Here is a 21,731-nt window from a genome sequence, read left to right on the forward strand (position 1 = left end):
GACATTCTACAAATGTGAACACTGAAGTATTAAGAATAGATGAGGGAAGTGATGAAGTTACCCCTCTCCGTCCGCCATGTTCTCTGTTGCTAAGAGACGATTACAACAACCCGGCCGCTGTCCCAGTGCGTTGTCGGACTGTACCATGCTTTGGGAGAGGGGGTGTTTGTGTGTGGAGGTTGGGTTGTCAATGGTGAGAAGGCAAGGAACAGACACCCCTCCCCGTGACCGTGTAGATGTGGACCGGCCCAGTGGGTGAAGCCGGAGCTGTCATGTGACTCGGCTCACCGGCGGTTTGTTCATTTCTGGTTCTCGGGTCAGGAGGTTCTCTGAGGTAGACACACTCGGTGAACTGAGAGCTGGTTCTGGTCGTTACTTACAAGTTGGTAGAAGATTGGAGTGTGACTGAATCCAACTCCTCGGTGTTTCCAGCCTTTTCCACTTTCTATCGCGGCTTCAAATACCCGATGAAGGAGCAGCGCTTCGAAAGTTCGTGGTTTCACGTAAACCTGTTGGTAAATACAGTGGTACCGGGACTGCAGAGAACAACAGGAGGAAGTCTTTCAGGCCCTCCAGCCTGTTTCACAATTCGGCACACCTCACACAGCCTTTCGCTACTATTTTTAATCCTATTTACCAACAACTACCTCAACATTTAGTGTTAGCGTAAGCATTTTAATTTGTTGTTTCACGTTGTTAGATTTTAATTTCAATGACATTTACAGTACTGGAACTGTCAGCGTTAAAAGGTGCATTCCAGTATCATTAGCAGAAGTTTGTCGTTGACATTCTGTATAAACGAGGCAGTGACATTGGGCAACATACTTGCTGACTTTGCAATTCTTTTCAGTATATGTCTTTTAAAGTTGATTTTGTAACGTCGTGCTGGGGCATTGGTGGTGATAGATCACCAAATGGGCATTTTATTGTGCGTGAACCTTGCGTAGACTTTAAGAATGTTATTTGACTTGATTTTGGAATAGAAAGTTCTAGTAGGCTACACTGCCTAGAGCGAACACAATGTAAGGATGATATAGATAAATACAAATGTACTAAAACAATATTTCAAACTAATGCGACATAAGTCTAAGTTTTTGTTTCCTTCGTCAGAATGGCGTAGCCTAATTTTCAATATGACTGATAAGTGGCTAATGCAGTAGTTTTATGTATTGCAAGATCCCACACAAACACAAAATTGGCAAATAATGGATTAAGCTTTTCCCTTATGGTGTTTATTGGCAAATAAACATTGATAACACTAGGGAATCTACTTCATTAGCAGTATGTTATCTTTAACATGGTATTTAAGCTAGCAGAGGTTACCTCTAATTTAGAATCTAAACAAAATATACCATGTAAAACAATGTAGCATTTCTTCAATTTTTCACTGAAGTGTCAACCTGCATTATATGCTCAAGTCAGGGCTAAACTGAAGCCAGATCTTTTAATCCAGAAGTGAGTATGCAACAAAGCTGACGTTAATGAAACTGATTTAGGAAGTGGTGATTAGATGTCCAAAGTAAAGTTGAGTTGTGGAATCCAGAAACTTTAATACAAAGTCAGTGATCTGTTCAAAATGATGTAGTATATAGTTAGTTATCTGAAGGATGTTGACCACACTTGCCTGAAATCCACATCTCAGAAGGAGACCATTTGGCTTATCTGTGAACTCTAGCTCTCACTCATTTCACTTTTTTAGGCTACCCCATTTCTGTTTCTCTTCATGTAGATAGTAAACTTACTCTTAATCCATTTTGGGTGATAGTGAGATATGCATTCTACTGTTTTTTGTATTTTTCTGAAATTTATTTGGTTAGTGGTTATCTTCTGTTTATGTCCTATTATTTTGGATAGGCCCACAAGTAATAGTGATTTTTCACATCCTTCAATTTGAAGATTCTGCAGGGAAACAAGCTGCAGCTTGCATATTTCCTGATCACTGCATCATCTTAATTTTGGTAATATCCTTGGAAATCTTTTGTACAAACTCTCCTGTACTTTAATAATCATTTTAATACTCGGGACCACTATGTTCAGGTCTGTTCTCCAAAGTGTAATTTCACTTAAGTTCTACACAAAGTTAACAATACTCCATAAGTTTCATATTTTGTTTTCCTAGGAATGATTTCTAAAATTTGGGTTTAATAACTTGTATTGCTCTTTGTTTCAGCACCCCTAGACATATTTTCCCTCTATTTAATTTACTTTTAGATTTGAGCTCCCAAAGAAATCATGACCTACCAAAATCATCAACTTCATTCTGTGAACATTCCATTCCATTGTGAAGTATCTTGTTTATCAGCATTAAGTTGTAGTATGAGATGACATTGTTCCCTGTTTTGAACACTAACTTTTTATTTTAAACATTTCTACTCTGTCCTTTAGGTGGACAAAGTGAACCACAACTTCAAGATCAACTGCCTCGTCATCATGTTCCTACAACATTACAAAGCAGAAAAATGTGCTCTTGCTCCAGGAAATGAAGGAAAGGTGCTAGCAGGATTTCCAACTGTCACAAAGCCAAGAATGCCTGCAACTAATGTTATTAAAAATGGAGCAATCCTTCTTAGTGTCATTTTAGTTGTTGTAATTACATACCATAGTTATTTTACTCTCGAGTCTCAAGTGATTCCTCGGCATGTTAAAATGAGGATGTTTAAACTAGATTTATTGTGGCAATACCCACATGATAAAAACAGAACAGAGACTTCAGAAATACTGAACCAGCTGCCATTCAATTACAGTCATCACAGTGACTCCCAATGTGATATTGATCCAAATAGTAGATTTGATTGTGCTTTCAATGAAGCGATTGACATGACCAAATGTCAGAGTCGTGGCTGCTGTTGGAATTCAGCAGCCAAAGCTGGTTCTCCACCCTGTTTCTTGCCATCAAACTATCCTTCTTACCACATGGATTACCTTTCCCCAACAAGTACTGGCTACACAGCCTCACTGAGCCGCAGTGAGATGACACTGTTCCCAAATGACATAATGACACTTCAGTTGAATGTAATGTATGAGACATCTGGCAGACTTCATTTTACTGTAAGTAATGGTAATTGAAAAGCTAATTTTGAGTTCATAATGGAAGCTCCAAACAGTCAGTGTGATAAGTGCTGATACAACCATTAATAATCTCTAAATTCTCAATTAAATTGGAAGTACTGTTGAACATATTTAACCTTCACAACTAAAGTCTAGTAAAGTAATACAAATGGGTTTAAATTTTGTTTGAACTCAAAACAAATTTCAGTGTTTCTCTTTATTGGGTGTCATCCCCAATTGTAAGAGCTTTCAAACTTGTGAATCACCCATGTTTCTGGAAGTAACTTTCCATGCTGTACTTGAAGAGCCTAAGGTTAAAATTGACCAGGTGTCATATGCTCAAAAGGTGCACATTTTATCAGTGACTGTTTGTTTCTTAAACATTGTAAACTTATTGCTTACTTTGGGCCTGTATTTGCCCTTTTACAAACATGTTATTCATCAAAGGCAAGGAATGTGAGTTAATGGATAAATCTTTTTCTCAGTGGATGGTAACTGGGATCCAAGTCAATGTGTTTGTTGATAGAGTTCCGGTTGGAATGCCATGTTTCTAAGAATTCTCGTGAGTGTCTCTACACTACATTGGACAAACAGGCAGAAAACTAGCCACAAAACAACATGACCCACTCTCACTAGTATCCTTACATACATATGAGGAAGGACACCACTTCAACTGGGTCAACAAATCCATCCTAGGACAAGCCAAACAGACATGCATGAGAATTTCGAGGAAAAAAAACTGGAAATGACATCACCATAGGAAATGATGTCACAACAGGAAATGACATTACCAACCCAAGGAAACCCAAACATAGAAATAGAAAGTGGGTTACACCACCAGTACTTCATTCAGAGGCTCACTGAAGACATTACCTAGTATGGTGGTGAAACACCTGAAACCGAACCTTCTAACTTAACGAGCAAACATATATCCAGAACCTCGACCTGAGCTACAAATCTTCTCAAAACTCGTTATTTTTGTGCCATCACTAAAACTGTCTATTACCACCTATCTTTACTCCTTTTCTGCAGCCTTTATGTAGGAGTGCATTGAAATGTCTGGTCTCCCATTTTCTACCCTCTAAACGTAAGGTTAACCAAAACTCCAATGTTAGCCTCTTAAATTGTGCCAGGTTACATTTCTTATCACCCTGTACTCATTGACCAACACTGTTCTTGGCCAAATAACGTCTTGATTTTCATACAGTCCCTGCAGTTATGGAGACAGACCATTCGGCCAATCAAGTCCACACCAGATCCACCCGCCCCCCGATAGCTTGCTGCTGAGACCCAGCCCCTACCCAAGAACATTGTGTTTCCTATGGCTAATCCACCTAACCTACACATCCATGGACACTATGGCCAATTTAGCATTGCCAGTCCACCAAACCTGCACACCTTTGGACTGTGGGAGGAAACTGGTGCACCAAGAGAGGACCCTCGCAGACAAGGGGAGAATGTGCAAACTCAACACAGACAGTAGCCCGCAGGTGGAATCAAGCCTGGGCCCCTGGCCCTGTGAGACAGCAGTGCTAACCATTGAACCACTATGCCATTAGAATTTAAAATTCTCATTCTTGTATTTGAATCCAATGTGACCTCCCCTTCCTGTAATGTAATTTTACAACCTGAGAGAAATCTATGCTCTTCTAATTCTGCGCTCTTGTGAATCTATGATTTTAATCACCCTACTATTGGTGGTAGTAGTTTCTGATGCCAATATATCAACTTTGGAATAGCCTCCCTTTGCCCGTCTACCTGTTTACCTCACTTTCTTCCTTTGGCCCACTTCTTAAAACCTATCCTTTTGACTAAGCCACTGGTCATCTGAGGCTAATTGATCTCTAAATAAAAATATATGGAGATGAATTTTGTTTTCTGGATCCATGTTCTACTTGATTTTATAAGCTCCTGTGAAGTAATTAAGGCTGATTTATTTTGAATTGTATTTTTTTTATTATAAATGTAAGCTTTTCCTTGTAAATGGTTGGATGTCTCCTAATCATTAGAGTTGGAATAGAAAGCTTACAGTACTTTTAAATTTTGACATTACTAATAAATCTGATCCATCAGCTATCATATTTTCCAAGACTGACTGAATTGTAAAATTTTACATCATTGGTTAAAACAGCCTGATCTATTGGTAACAAAGAAATACAAGGTCAGTAATAACATCAGTTATGCTTAAAGTAAAATACGTTTGAAAGTTAACTTTCTCTCTTAAGTAAACCTTATGTTTTTGGCCTGCAGCTTAAGGATCCAAGACGTAAACAGTACGAGGTTCCTATTGATGTTCCTAACGTCACTGATAAAGCTCCAACTCAACTCTATACTGTTAGATTTTCATCTAGACCTTTTGGTATCATTGTACAGAGGAAATCAAATGGTCTGGTTCTGTAAGTGTAATTAGTATTTATTTTTATAGAATCTTCACTTATAAAATTTAAATTTCAATCAAAAAGTGTAGAAGGTTTGGAGCTATGTGGTCCTGGCAGAACTGAAGCTTAGGGGGAGCCAGTTAATGGTAAGTGTTCCAAGCATTATTGATGAGTCCTTCTATTGCTTAGTCGATTCTATGAGTAATATATGGATAGTACATGCAAGTGTTCTAACTGCATTGGAGCAATTTGATTAGAAGCAGAGCTACTTTACATGCCTTTGGTATTGCAGTTAGCATTTTGTTGAGTTCCACTAACCTTAATGTCATTAGTGATTTCTTGGTAGAGTCATAGAGACGTGAAGCAGACCCTTCGGTCCAATTCATCCATGTCGACCAGATATCCCAACCCAATCTCGTCCCACCTGCCAGCACCTGTCCCATATCATTCGAAACCCTTCCTATTCACATACCCATCCAGATGCCTTTTAAATGTTGCAATCGTACTAGCCACCACCACTTCCTCTGGCAGCTCATTCCATACACACACCACCCTCTGAGTGAAAAAGTTGCCCCTTAGGTCTCTTTTATATCTTTCCCCTCTCATCCTAAACCTATGTCCTCTAGTTCTGGACTCCCGCTAGGAAAATACTTTGTCTATTTATCCTATCCATGCCCCTCATGATTTTATAAACCTCTATAAGGTCACACCTCGGTCTCCGACGCTCCAGGGAAAACAGCCCAGCCTCTTCAACCTCTCCCTATACCTCCACTCCTCCAACCCTGGCAATATCCTTGTAAATCTTTCCTGAACCCTTTTAAGTTTCACAACATCTTTCTGATGGGAAGGAGACCAGAATTGCACACAATATTCCAACAATGGCCAAAACCAATGTCCTGTACAGCTGCAACATGACCTCCCAACTCCTGTACTCAATACTCTGACCAATAAAGGAAAGCATACCAAGCGGCTTCTTCACCATCCTATCTACCTGCGACTCTATGAACCTGCACTCCAAGGTCTCTTTGTTCAGCAACACTCCCAAGGACCTTACCATTAAGTGTGTAAGTCCTGCTAAGATTTGCTTTTCCAAAATACAGCACTTCACATTTATCTAGATTAAACTCCATCTGCCACTTCTCACCCATTGGTCCATCTGGTCAAGATCCCACTGTAATCTGAGGTAACCTTCTACGCTGTCCACACCTCCAATTTTGGTGTCATCAGCAAACTTACTAACTACACCTCTTATGCTCACATCCAAATCATTTATATAAATGACAAAAAGTAGTGGACCCAGCACCGATCCTTGTGGCACATTACTGGTCACAGCGTCCAGTCTGAAAGACAATCCTCCACCACCACCCTCTGTCTTCTACCTTTGAGCCAGTTCTGTATCTAAATGGCTAGTTCTCCCTGTATTCCATGAGCTCTAACCTTGCTAACCAGTCTCCCATGGGGAATCATGTCAAACGCCTTAGTGAAGTCCATATAGATTATAACTACCACTCTGCCCTCATCAATCCTCTTTGATACTTCTTCAAAAAACTCAATCAAGTTTGAGAAACATGATTTCCCACACACAAAGCCATGTTGACTATCCCCAATTGGTCCTTGCCTTTCTAAATACATGCACATCCTGTCCCTCAGGATTACCTCCAACAACTTGCCTAACACCGACATCAGGCTCACTGGTCCATAGTTCCCTGGCTTGTTCTTATCACCTTTCTAAAACAGTGGCACCACTTAGCCAACCTGCAGTCTTTCAGCACCTCGCCTGTGACTATCGATGCTACAAATATCTCAGCAAGAGGCCCAGCAATCACTTCCCTAGCTTCCCACAGAGTTCTAGGGCACACCTGATCAGGTCCTGGGGATTTACCCACTTTTATGCATTTCAGGACACCCAGCACTTCTTCCTCTGTAATTTTTTTCAAGACATTCTATATCTTCCATGTCCTTTTCCACAGTAAATAGTGATGCAAAATAATCATTTAGTATCTGCCCCATCTCTGCGGCTCCCCACAAAGGCCACTGTTCTGATCTGTGAGAAGCCCTATTCTCTCCCTAGTTACCCTTTTGTCATTAATGTATTTGTAAAAACCCTTCGGATTCTCATTAACTCTACATGCCAAAGTTATCTCATGTCCCCTTTTTGCCCTCCTTATTTCTCTCTTAAGTATACTCCTACTGTCTTTATACTCTTTTAAGGATTCACTTGATGTATCCTGTGTATACCTGACATATGTTTCCTTCTTTTTCTTAACCAAACCCTCAATTTCTTTAGTCATCCAACATTTCCTATACCTACCAGCCTTTCCTTTCACCCTAACAGGAATATACTTTCTCTGGACTCTTGTTATCTCATTTCTGTAGGCTTCCCATTTTCCAACCGTCCCTTTACATGCAAACATCAGTGCCCAATCAACTTTTGAAAATTCTTGCCTAATAGTTTTATAAACCTTTATAGAGGTTTATAAAACTATGAGGGGCAAGGATAAATAAATAGACAAAGTCTTTTCCCTGAGGTGGGTGAGACCCGAACTAGAGGGCATAGGTTTAGGGTGAGAGGAGAAAGAGACCTAAGAGACCTAAGGGGCAAGTTTTTCATGCAGAGTGTAGTCTGTGTAATACCGTCAAAATTGGCCTTCCTCCAATTTAGAACTTCAACTTTTAGATCTGGGCTAACCTTTTCCATCACTATTTTAAAACTAAAAGAATTATGGTCGCTGTCCCGAAGTGCTCCCCCACTGGACCTGATCAGGTAGTATGTGTATGGAATGAGCTGCCAGAGGAAGTGGTGGAGGCTAGTACAATTGCAACATTTAAAAGGCATTCGGATGGGTATATGAATAGGAAGGGTTTGGAGGGATATGGGCCGGGTGCTGGCAGGTGGGACTAGATTGGGTTGGGATATCTCGTTGGCATGGACGGGTTGGACTGAAGGGTCTGTTTCCATGCTGTACATCTCTATGACTATAATATACACATTTTTAAAAAAAAGTCCTTACAGTCCTTGAGGTGCATGTTTAACCTGAGATCATCTATCTATATTTACAACATAATCAAAAACAGAGATGTGCAAAAATGTAACACTTTAGCAGTATAAACTGAGTTATTTTCATTGTTATATATGTGCTTAATAATTGGAACACAGACACATAAAACTTTGTATAAAAACATTTCTGGACATACTCATGAGTTGTATTTTGTTTATTTACCATTTTTCACTAATTTTATTCTGCATTTTTTAACAGCCTGAACACAACAGTGGGGCCATTGTTTTATGCTGATCAGTTTCTGCAGATCTCCACCTCCCTGGCCTCAAAGTACATCTCGGGTCTGGGAGAGCACATGACAAATTTGATTCTCAATCTCAACTGGAATCGACTAACACACTGGAACAGAGATCAAGGACCTCATGTAAGTTAGTTTTCTTTTCTTTCTCATTATTGAGGCTTTCAGTGTGCCAATCCTGGCCCAAGAAGTGGGCAGCAGACCATTTCCAAGATGTCAGTCTTCGAACATAGAATTCTGTAAAGTGCTATAAGTTATAAAAAATCCTATCACAAAGGAGTAGACTTGAATACATTCTTGGAGTTCTTTCTTTCATTGTTTTCTACTGGTGTTCGATATGCCACAGAAAATTACATTCTAGAGTACTAGGTATTAACAATGTGAAAAAGGCAAAACATAGCCAGTGCTCTGCCTACGGCTGACTCAAAGTAGTCTGTTAATGCACTTGGTCTCACATTTTCACCATGTAGCATTTATAATTGTGTTGTCCAACTTCATCAACATACAAAGAGGAACATTTTCACTGCAGTGAGGCATCACGTTCATTGCATTTTTGCTATTGAACAAATTGGGAAGTAAGCGCTAAATATCTAGTGGCTGTATGTGATAACTGAAGATATTTAGGTTAAGAATTTGATTGTTCTTTATAGCCTTGCAATTTTACCCTGCGTTCTGTACATTTTAGGGTTTCCTGGGTATAGGACTGTTTTTAAAGTCAAAATAGCTAGGTTTTAAATTCTCAATACTTAACAGTTGGTTCCTCTGTTGTGACTTAACAAGGTATGAACAACAAGTGTGCATGTGTCAACTAGAATATATTAAACAAGATATTTTATATGTTTGACAAAAGCTGTGAAGACAGCATGGAAGTTTCTTAAATTTTCCCAACACAATCAATACCTTTCTTTAACCTATAATGTTCAATTAAAGTGTCATAAAAGAATTACAACACAGTAATGACAAAAGTGGGCCAATGGTGACTGGGCCATCTTTTACCTTAATTCTGATTTCCACATCCCTTAAGAGAGGTCCATAATACCCCCCTCAACAACTTGGTACAAGAGTCATCTTGCATCACCTCACATTTTTAACTAGTTACATACATTGAATCAAGTGTTCATCTGTTATTTCCTTTCAGTCCCAGTTGTTACATTCCATTGTGAACAAGAACATGTACTTTGTACAGTTGCTCTGAATATACAAGTGTATTCCTTTTCACAGTAATTAAGCTGTTGTATATAATTCACACGGATACTAAAGCATTTGAGGCCAAATATTAGTATTGATTCCAAGCAAGATATCTTCAGAAAATATAGCAGTTTGGTCAACAAATATGATTAATCAAGGCATTTAGTTGGCTAAAATCAAATTAAATATTTGTGCATTGTTTAAAGATTGTGTCATACGAAGTAGTATTTGTGCCAGGCAATGACCATCTCCAACAAGGGAGAATCTAACAATTGCTGCTCGACATTCACTATCATTGTCATCACTGAATTCCCCCCACTGTCTAAATCCTGGGAGTTACCATTGATCTGGAACTGGACAGGACCAGCCACATTAGTACAGCAGGTACAGAGCAGATCACAGGGGCGTGACCAATACCCCCACCCCCCAGCTGCTCATGCATAATACTTGGCTGCCATCTGCAAAGCACAAGTCAGGAATGTAGCAGAATACTCTGCACTTACCTCTAAGTGCAGCTCCAACAACATTTGAAGCTTGCCTCCATTCAGAACAAAGCCTACTTGATTAGCATCCCACCCCATCATCTTGAATATTCACAACCAACACACCATTGCCACTTTGTGTACCATCTATAAGATGCAATGCAGTTGCTCTGGCAGCACTTTCCATATCTCAGTCTCTACCACTTATTAAGTCAAGGGCAGCAGATACATGGGAACACCACTATCTGTAGGATCCACTCCAAGCCCAACAAAATGCTGACTTGCAGTTCTTTCACTGTTGTTTCAAGATCCTGAAGCTTTTTCAGGTACTCTAGATATTTTCTAAATTACCTGTTCAGTGTTTTTAATTATGCAACTCTGAAGCAGCTATGACTATAACTAGGCCTCCTGGCTGAGAAGTAAGGATATACTACCACTGTGCCGTGATCCTCCTTCAGGCACTCTGAGATTGAATTTTTAAAAATCAGTAAGCAATGCACCATCAGAAGGCAATGGGACGTAGACCAATTGAGTCGTGAATTAGATTCACTTAGAAATTCAGTAATTTAGGTGAAGAGTGTTCAGTATGAGTTAGATTTTATCAGTGGAGTTTGTCATTTAGTTGTCATATTTACCAAGGTGAGGACAAGTCAAGTGAAGTTAAGACATGACAGCTTAACTCAGTTGTGGAATGTTAGTCCTGTAGGATGAAGGTTGGACTTGTCATAGATCTGACTTCCTTTGGACTTAATCCAATTCCATTCTGTAAAACATTGGATGAACATCCTTTCTTTGTCAGATTTTGCTGATATGGCAACTCCTTGCTGTTTCTGCAGTGCTGATCACTTTTGATGTACCAGCCCCAATCCCAATTCTCTTCCTTTAACAACCAGGCTTGGATCAGGCTTCACCTAATGTAAGTCTTCATTTCTCCCATCAGTACAGATGTTGAAACACTGATTCATACCTTTCTCACTATCAGGCTGAACTACTTCAATATTCCCTCTCCCATTTTTCTGCTCTATCTCCCATTCACACCCCACTCCATCACCCCTCAAATGTTGCCCTGCTTAAGTTCCAACTATTTAAAGAGTCTGCACATTATTCCATTCCAAGTCCTCATTATCTATTAACCTTTTAATGGTGTCCATTGACTTCATGTCTCCCCAAGTTAATTATTTCAAAATATTTGTACTGACATGATACATTCTGCCTCAGCAATTTTAAGCTTACTGCTCTTGAAATAGTGGCATACCATGTATTTCTCCCATACCTTAGTCTCTGTTAGTCATGAAAGAGCTTTTGACCATCATGATCCTGCACTCTTGATTTCCTCTCACATTCTCCAACTTCCAACATCTCTCTCCATGTTTAAGAGCCTCCTTGAAACAGGAATTCATTTGGAATAATTATAAATTTATTGATTTTCCCTAGTCTTGCATTATTGTGCTCTGAATCTGCTTGCTAAGAGAGAAATTGCTTCAGTCTTTTTTCCACCTACCCTCTTTATATCTCCCTTTTATTCATGCTCAGCATGTGGAACATGTGTTGCCTAACTGTTTGATCATTCTTGGAGCAGGAGTTCACTGTCTACACCATTACAAAAACAAAAAAAGTACCACTGCTCTATGCCACAATAGAAACATACTGTTCTTTGCTTGAAGCTATTTTTAAACAATTCCTTAGGATCTCAGCTACTACATTTAATAAGCAGAAATCATTCCTTTCCAATGTTTCAGTAAGGTTTACCGCAAATCCCAATTATCAGTATTTGGAAGTGGCATGTCAAATTTCTTACTGGCATTAGCAAACAAAACTTATACTAAAGAGAATGCTGGAGTTGCCAGTGCATAACAGCTCTGGGTCCTAACTGATTCTAATCTGAAAATAAATGGTTGGAATTGTTGCGGGGAAAATTACCAGCCTCTGAGTCAGAGCTGGGGTTCAATGACAAGAGTTTATTGTACAAGGAAATACCAGAGGTCTTCTCTCAACCCAGAGCACATGTCAAGATACTTTTATACATTTTATGGTATAATAGGTCAGTGATGAGGTTATTATCTCATGGTTTGTTTATTGTAACATGGTTTGTTTATTGTAAACTTTGCAGAATCGCTAATAATTTCGGTGCAGTCATTGTCAGTTCCAGCGCAGCCTATGTTAATTTCAGTGTGGTCGTTGTCAGTTTCAGTACAGACATTGTCAGTTTCAATGTCTATGCAGAAGTCCATTGCTATAGTAATGAGCGCTAATCACTCTTCCTGAGAAGGACAATTACTGTAGCCCTGGCTATTATCACTCGGTATTGAGCCCATATCAGACTGTTAGCATTTCTATCAAAGTGTAGACCCAGACACTTCGGCGGGCAGTATTCTGTCCCCCACCCTCCTTAAACTAATCAACTAGGTTGTGAGTGCATTGTGCTGGCAATCTGGTTGCCCCAGACAGTGTCTGTGTTTGCTCTGCTCTGTCTCTCCATAGTGTGGTCTGGTGGCCATCTTGTGTGTGAAGTGGCCAGCTTATGGCTCAGTGGTCATCTTGTGTGTCCATGTACCTAGTGTCACTCTGCCCCGTGCCATCTCCAACTTCTCTCCCCACTTTGTGCTCAAGGAGGCAACTTCGGAGAACTCCCGCAGATCACCCAATTTACATATAGAGGTAGGTCATCTCTAGGAGCGCCTCCTCCTGAGGGGTATCATGGAGTGCTAATTTCATTGGGGGCTCTTCCATGGTGACACTCGCTGCTGGTACAGTTCTCATCAGTAGCGCCTTACAGCAGAGCTTTAAACACCTGACGCCCACACAGAATACCAGCATGAGTACAATGGGAAGAACTATCCCGTGTGCCAAATAGGGTCCCCATGATTTACCTATCAACCAATTTAGCCAGATGTCTGTAATTGTGGCTCCCTGTCGCAAACTATCAAGCTAGTCTCAGGTGGCTTGATGACTTCTGTAATGTTATAGGAGGCATCAATAATGTGGGTGATACAATTTGTCACCAATAATTGTACAAACTCCCCCTTGCTGTGCGAATTGATAATCCACCACGTGTCTGCTGTGCGTAGAGTCTGAGTTCAGCCAACTCTGTATTAATTGCTTCCAGAGCTTTTAAGGTATTATTGCCTAAGATAGTCAGGCCACATACAAGGTAATTTTGGTTTTTAGCGCTGACGACCTCGGCTATGCCCTCTCCCTTCCTCCAAATATAGAGATCCCAAGAATCCATATCCCAATGATGATCTCAAAATGGTGGGGATCTGCCAGTCAGCACAGAACTCCTGACTGATGGAGCTGGTATCCTTCACCGAACATGTCCCCCTCTGGGGCATGGTACAGTGACGGGTGCAATTGTCTCGACTGCAAATAGGTTTGGGAGGTCTGGTGTCTGTCGCATAAGTGCACTTAAATAGAAAAACTGCTGCTCGATAACATACATTGTCCTGTCCTTCCGTCTGTCTGTTCATCCATGTCGCCCCTGATCCCTCGGGTGCACCTCCCCCCCTTTCCCCCCCCCCCACCTCAGCTGATAAGTATCAAACAGGCATGTCCATGTGGTGGAGCTGACATGGGTGCTGTTGCACTGCCCACATATGAATTGTCTGCCTGCAGTCACATTCAAGCATGCCTGCTCACTGCAGGTGCAGGTAAACTGTTCCCTGATGACTGTACAGTGCCAAAACATGCACTGTCTCTGGATGCATAAGTCATTTTTGGGAACCAGGGCATATACGCATCCCCATTCCTGCCCTGTGAAACAGAATGGTTAATTAAATGGGTTTCCCCTCCCTAGGCTGGGGGACCCAGCCGCATGGGCCATTGGTCATGCCCAATTGTACACACCTACCCTGGAGTCCCTGCTTGTATTTCCCTATCTGCCCCCTACACGGCGCTCCCGAGGTGTATATACTGGTCATGAGGGGTCCACACCGGGGTGGCCACAAATAGGATTCTACTAATCGCACCGGTGGGTAGCAGGCAGTTCGGTTTCCGTGTAAATTTAGGTGGGTTTTGTTGAAGAGGTTATCTTCAAATCTTGACATGCTCCTGACAGTCGTGATACTTAAACACAGTGAAATATATACAGGTATATACATTTTGCAGTTAAATAAAGTTATCAGTCAAAGTCTTTGTTTTTGTCAGGAGGTGCAGTCGTGCTTCTGTGTGGTTTGTTCTGTTGTGTTTTTGGTACTGCCTCCCGGGATGACCCTTTTGTCCGCCATTTCTGTCTATACCTGGAGTCTTTAAACGGTTTTAGTTGGGTCAGTGCTTCCATGTGCCTTTTCCTTTCATATCTATGCAGGTGCAGGTGTCCCCACTTATTACCATGTCATATGGCCCATTCCATTTTGTGGCAAAGCCTGGATTGTTGGGCAGTGCTCGCGCAAGGACGCGGCTTCCTGCTGCTGGTTCCTCAGGGAAGATTTTGAGTTCCCCTGACTTGTCCTTTTTGACCTGTTTGTCAATTTCAGATTTCCGTATCCCTTCCAATTGGGTGCTTAATTTTATCACATACTGATGAATTTTGTCTTTTAGTGGATCCACATCGGTGCCACCTGTGATTATTGTCTCTGGCAGTTGCATTGCTTGCTCGGTCATTAATTCACATGGTTTTAGCCCAGTTGCTCTTAATTTCATTAGTCTGGCTGGCAGCACTTCAGCCCATGTTCTGCCTGAAGTTTGCATAGCCTTAGCTAAAGTATTTTTTAGCGTTCTATCCATTCTCTCTATCGTCCCTGAGCTCTGCGGGTGATAGGGAATGCAAAATGTTTGTTTAATGCCGAGTAATTGGCAGACAGTCTTCATGACCTTGCCTGTAAAATATGTCCCTTGGTTGGAGTTGATCTGGAGGGGTACCACCCCCACCTCGGGATTACCTCCTCCACTAATATTCTGGCTAGAGTGGTCACAGTGCAGCTTTTGGTCAGGAATGCTTCTACCCACCGGGTGAATTGATCTATGATGACCAGGCGGTACGTTTTCCCACGGGAAGGCCGTGTAAAATCTATGACAAGGGGTTCCCAGGGTCCCCTAGCTCTGCACTGGTGTCCTGTTTTAACTTTTGTGGGTCTCTCTGGGTTATGTTGTGCACAAACCATGCATCTGCAGCAGTACTTGGCCATGTCTCTTCCCATCCCCTTCTCTCCCTAGGCTTGCTATCATCGCCTCTCTCCCTGTATGGGAGAGCCCGTGGTGCAGTTCAAGCAATGTGCCCTGTATACATGCTGGTGCTACCACATTGTCTGCTCGACTCGAGACACCATTCTCTCCTGTGAATACTCCCTACAGTCTCCATTGCTGTCTCTTCCTGTGGGGTGTCCTCATGTAGCTGCTGAATTTGGATAGCATCTTTTGGTAATTCAATAGTGGCTATTGCTGCCTCGTCAATGGCTTGTTGTTTGAGGGCTTCCTGAGCTGCTCAGGCTGCTGCCTGGTTTCCTTTGAATTTTAGCCAACTTGGACTCTCTTTTGCTGGCTCCTTTTGACGGGCTTTTATTTTTATCACTGCAGCTTCTTTTGACTGTTCACTGGCATGCAACAGTTCCTGAATTCTTAATTGGTTTCTGATAGGGGCTTCGCCGCCACCCCCGCCCCCCCGCGTGGTGGTGAACCCTTATCCACCTCTTGCCACCATGTACTCATGGACTATACCGAAGGCATAGTGACTGTCTGTGTATATGTTCACGATTTTTCCTTTTGCTAATTCCAGTGCTTTGGTGCGTGCTACCAATTCTGCTACCTTTGCAGACTGACTTCCATTAATCCTTCTGGACATAACTGTTTCAATTTATCATTTACCAGAGCCTATCCTGTTTGGGCGACCCTGCTACATATCTTCGTGACTTGTCCACGAAGAGGGTCTCCTCGGTGGTGTCTAGCGGGGTATCCTTTACTCTCCCCCTGTCTTCATCTCCATCTATATCCCCACAGGTGTGCAGTTCCCCTGTATCTAGAATTCCCTCAGCTGGGTTTTCTCTCGTATCCCTAACTATTACCCTGTTAGTGAAGTCACATGGTATGCAGGGTGTGCTAGCTAGGTGGATAAAGAGCTGGTTGAGCAACAGGAGACAGAGAGTGGTAGTTGAAGGGAGTTTCTCGAAATGGAGAAAGGTGACCAGTGGTGTTCCACAGGGGTCAGTATTGGGGCCACTGTTGTTTGTAATATACATAAATGATCTAGAAGAGGGCACTGTTGGTATGATCAGCAAAGATTGGTGGAATAGCAGAAAGCATAAGGGACTGTCAGAGAATACAGGAGGATATAGATAGACTGGAGAGTTGGGTGGAAAAGTGGCAGATGGCTTTCAATCTAGACAAATGTGAGGTGATGCATTTATGCAAGACTAATTCTAGGGTGAATTATACAATGAATGGAAGAGTCTTAGGAAAAGTTGATGGGCAGAGAGATCTGGAGTGCAGGTCCATTGTACCCTGCACAGGTGGATAGAGTGGTCAAGAAGACATGCCTTCATTGGACAAAGTATTGAATATAAGAGCTGGCAAGTCATGTTAAAATTGTACAAGACATTGGTTCGGCAGCATTTAGAATACTGTGTACAGTTCTGGTCGCCACATTACCAAAAAGATGTGGACGCTTTGGAGAGGGTGCAGAGAAGATTTACGAGGATGTTGCCTGGTTTGGAAGGTGCTAGCTATGAAGAGAGGGTGAGTAGGTTAGGTTTATTTTCACTAGAAAAAAGGAGATTGAGGGGGACCTGATTGAGGTTTACAAAATCATGAAGAGTATGGACAGGCTGGATAGAGACAAGCTTTTTCCCAGGGTGAAAGATTCAATAATGAGAGGTCATGATTTCAAGGTGAGAGGTGGAAAGTTTCAGGGGGATACACGCCGCAAGTACTTCACACAGAAGGTGGTGGGCGGTTGGAACGCGTTGCCAGCAGAGGTGGTAGATTCATTTAAGATGCGTCTGGACAGATGCATGAGTAGGTGGGGAGCAGAGGGATAGAAATGCTTAGGAATTGACCAACAGGTTTAGACAGTACATTTGGATTGGCTTAAGCTTGGAGGGGCGAAGAGCCTGTTCCTGGGTTGTAAACTTTCTTCTTCTTCTTCTTTATTACCACAGACTGACTTGGGGGTAAAAGAACTGCCTCCCACTTTGCCCTTCTCATATTGAAGTCGGCCCTCAGTTTCCTTGTGTTCAATATCTCTACTGGGGTATGTTTAGTGTTGATCGGTTCAGCCAATTTTGCGAACTCTGGTATAAAGCTCCGACTGTAGCTGAATAGCCCAAAGACCTTCCTGACTGCCCTGAGAATGGCAGGTCATGGCATCTGTTGGATTGTCTTCTCGCAGTCATTGGGTATTTCTTTGAGTCCCTGGGATATAAGGTGTCCCAGGTATAAGACTTGTGTTTTGCTAATTTGTACCTTTGTGGGGCTAACTTTTAACCCTGCGGTTGCCAATTCCTGTAATACCAGACATAAAGCTTCCTGGTGTCCTGACTCTGAGGCAATTAGGGTATCATCTACATATTAGAGGGCAGTGCTGCTTCCATTCGTGAGGGTCTGGGAGTAAGGGATTTACCTTCTGGTAAATCTACTGTCTTCAGAATGTCTCTCATCACCCTGTGAAAAATAGTGGGGCTGTTGTGGAACCCTTATGACAGGCGAGTCCACATGTACTGCCTGTTCCTTACAGTAAAAGCGAATTTATTCTGGGACTCAGGGTGTAACAGGTTAGACCAGAATCCGCTGGCCACATCTAAAACAGTAAAAATCTTGTGTTCGGGGCCAAGCCATTTAGAATGGTGGAGGGGACTGCTGCAATGGGGTGCAGTTTGGGAGTGACCTTATTTAGTCCTATGTAATCAATGGAGAACCTGTAGCTCTTGTCAGACCTTATTACTGGCCACATCGGGGAGTAAGTTGTACTTCTGGTTGCTTTCAGGATTCCCTGTCTCACTTGTCCTTGCACTATCTCCACAACTGCTTTTTCTGTTTTGGGTTTTATTGGGTATTGTCGGTGGGGCTTATGCTCCAGTCTGGGAACCCTTATTGGGTCTATGTTAACTAGACCTGTAATAACTTTGTTTCTGCCCATGCTCCAAGGATGGAGGCGCAGATGGCTCCAAATTCCCCCTTTTTCAAGATTCCAGTCCCTACTGGTGGCTTTAGCCACTTTAATAGTTTCAAGGTGACTTGTAAGTTTCCCAATCTCGGTCTTTCGACCGTCCTGTCTGGGCCAAATCAATTTACCTTTTGTACAATCAATTAGAACATTATATTCTCTCACGAGATCATTGCCCATTATGATGCCCTCTTTACTTTGGCATACATAGAATTTCATGGGGATATATATATTGTTTATTTCTACAAGGGCAGTTTCGCTTAGGTAAGTTGATGTTTTATGCCCTCCTACCCCATTGAATTATTTTAAGTGAATCATTTTATTTGTATGGGGTAAGGGTAAGTTTGTGTTGGATACAGCCGCTCCTGTGCCTACTGGCATTTCACATTTCCTCCCTCCTATTACTGCAGGCACGTAAATTCTCCCCTCTCCCTTACCCTCACCAATGGGGGCAGCTGGTTGTCAACTCTGCTGACCTCGGGACTCTTGCAGTTCCGTGGTGTTCTGGGTGGTGTTTGGGGGTGCCTCATGCTTTTCTTAACACACTGCTTTTTATGTCCTGTTCCTTTGCAGTGGCTGCAGTATTTTACATTGTTCTCTGCTCTAACTCTTGTTTTCTGTCCTCCAGCTCTTTAACTTGTTCCTGGTCCTTTCTCCACCGACTCGTGGAGGCACTCACTTGTTCAAGTAGGCCTGCTAATTGGTAAACTAACACCAACCCTATCTTTTTAGTTTTATTCCGTTTCTGTTTATCTATCTAGTCTGTTGTGCTAATGTCTGGGATGGATCCCAACCACTTCTTCATTTGCTCTAACAACCCTTGTCTGTCTGCCTTATATTTCTCAATAAGGGAACCTGCATTATCCCCCTTAAAACTTTGATCTGCCATTTAGCAGATTGTGTACCCCCAGATATCCACAACAGTAAAGTGATCCTAACCAGTGGGGAATTCCTCTATCCCCTGGCCAATAATACTGTCCTGGTACCGTCCATATGGCCGTAGTGGCCTCCTAGCAAGGTGTGCTCTACTGGTGGGCCGTCTCTACCCACCCAGCCACCACTACTAGTCAGTACCTACCGGTTGGCTGGGAATGCTGGCTCAAAAGGGTGTGCTGTCTACCGGAACTCCTCTACCCTCCCGGTACCTCTACTGACCCAACATCTCCCGATTGGCCCAGAAACCTACTTCAAACCCGGTGTGCTCTCTACCAGTGGATTCTTTACCCTCCCAGCCACAGCCACTATTCAAGCTCTGTTGTTCTACTACAGACTGACAGGGTATTACAGACACTCAGTGTCCATGCTTCCCATTTTGGTAACGTGCGCTGCACTGAGGTTTGGCTCTTGGTCAGAGTGATCAGCTCCTCTTCCTCACCACATTGGAAATTACAAGTACAAACAGCACCCAACTTTTACCTTAAATTCTAACTGGACTCTGCGTTGTCCGCCCCTACAGAGTCCAATGTTACCTGACTTTGCCACTTGTGCTTCACAACTCCTAGTGCACTTGGCACCTCAATTCCCACTTCAAATCCCAACCTTCACATGGGGGAGCTACCCCTTTTAACAACCAGTTTAGGGCAGGGTTTTTGAGACAGGCGCTACCGTGTCCTCTGGCTGTTTCAGCACAAGCAACAGGTTCTTACAACAGTTAATATAGTTAACACTTACTCTCCACTGACATACACTTAATTTTTTTTAACTCAGTACTGTAGCAAGTTAGACATTACAATCGGTATACCTTTTCAACTGTCTTTGGCCCAGTCTGACTCTTCCTGTTTGCAGGTACAAATTGGTTCTTACCCCAGCCCCCCTGATCATGGCCTTCGACCAAGCCACATGCAAACCCTGCTCGCAGCGCCAGTTGTTGTGGGGAAAATCACCCGCCTCGGAGTCAGAGTTGGGGTTCAATGTCAGAGTTTATTGTACAAGGAAATACTGGAGCTCCGGGGAGAGAAAAAACACCAACAGCACAGTGGTCAAGCTGTGAGTCCTCTCTCAACCCGGAGCACATGTCAAGATACTTTTGTACATTTTGTGATATAGGTCAGTGATGAGGTTATTGTCTCTATAATATGGTTAGTTTATTGTAAACTTTGCAGAATCGTTAATAGTTTCGATGCAGTCATTGTCAGTTCCAGGACAGCCTTTGTTATTTTCACCACGGTTGTTGTCAGATTCAGCACAGGCATTGTCAGTTTCAATATCTGCACAGGAAGTCCATTGCTATAATAATGGGTGTTAATCGCTCTTCCTGAGAGGGACAATTACTGCTGCCTCACAGCGCCAGAGACCCGGGTTCAATTCCCGCCTCGGGTGATTATCTGTGTGGAGTTTGCATGTTCTTCCTGTGTCTGCGTTGGTTTCCTCCGGGTGCTCCGGTTTCCTCCCACAGTCCAAAGATGTGCAGGTCAGGTGAATTGGCCATGCTAAATTGCCCGTAGTGTTAGGTAAGGGGTAAATGTAGGGGTATGGGTGGGTTGCGCTTCGGCAATGTAACTCTTAAAAAAAATCTATTATCACTCTGTATTGAGTCCGTACCAGACTGTTAACATTTCTATCAAAGGTGTTGGCTGCACCCACACACTTCAGCATGTAGTATATGCTACTCATGTATTCTCTCCCCCATCTGCCTTAAATTAATCAACTAGGTTGTGAGTGCATTGTGCTGGCATTCTGGTGGCCCCGGACAGTGTCTGTGTTTGATCTGCTGTCTCTCTTCATATTGTGTGTCAAGTGGCCAACTTATGGCTCAGTGGCCATCTTGTGTGTCCATGTGCCTAGTGTCACCCTGCCCCGTGCCATCTCCCACTTCAGAATGAAATTAATTTGTGTTAACGTTTCTGATCATTGATGTCACCCCACTAGAAATTTATGTGTGAACATCAGGTGATGAATGAAATGATCTCAGTGATGATGGCCTCCTCCCTGAATTGACTGGTGCAAATCAATTACTTTAAGACCATAAGACATAGGAGTGGAGTAAGGCCATTCGGCCCATCGAGTCCACTCCGCCAATCAATCATGGCTGATGGGCATTTCAACTCCACTTACCCGCATTCCCCCCGTAGCCCTTGATTCCTTGTGACATCAAGAATTTATCAATCTCTGCCTTGAAGACATTTAGTGTCCCGGCCTCCACTGCACTCTGCGGCAATGAATTCCACAGGCCCACCACTCTCTGGCTGAAGAAATGTCTCCGCATTTCTGTTCTGAATTTACCCCCTCTAATTCTAAGGCTGTGTC

The 21,731-nt window shown here is 42.5% G+C and overlaps 1 protein-coding gene across 1 annotated transcript in view; it reads left to right on the top strand.

The window, feature by feature from the left end:
- The first annotated feature begins 264 nt into the window (after positions 1-264).
- LOC122562181 (lysosomal alpha-glucosidase-like) overlaps positions 265-21,731 on the top strand; it is a 57,847-nt gene continuing 36,380 nt past the window's right edge. The window contains exons 1-4 of the mRNA XM_043714807.1: positions 265-666; positions 2,386-3,048; positions 5,299-5,444; positions 8,684-8,849. Of these exons, the coding sequence (XP_043570742.1) occupies positions 2,431-3,048; positions 5,299-5,444; positions 8,684-8,849 (930 nt within the window). The 5' untranslated portion in view covers positions 265-666; positions 2,386-2,430. The remainder of the gene's footprint in view (positions 667-2,385; positions 3,049-5,298; positions 5,445-8,683; positions 8,850-21,731) is intronic.

The sequence above is a fragment of the Chiloscyllium plagiosum genome, chromosome 24 (assembly GCF_004010195.1).
Source record: "Chiloscyllium plagiosum isolate BGI_BamShark_2017 chromosome 24, ASM401019v2, whole genome shotgun sequence".
NCBI classification, from domain to species: Eukaryota; Metazoa; Chordata; class Chondrichthyes; order Orectolobiformes; family Hemiscylliidae; genus Chiloscyllium; species Chiloscyllium plagiosum.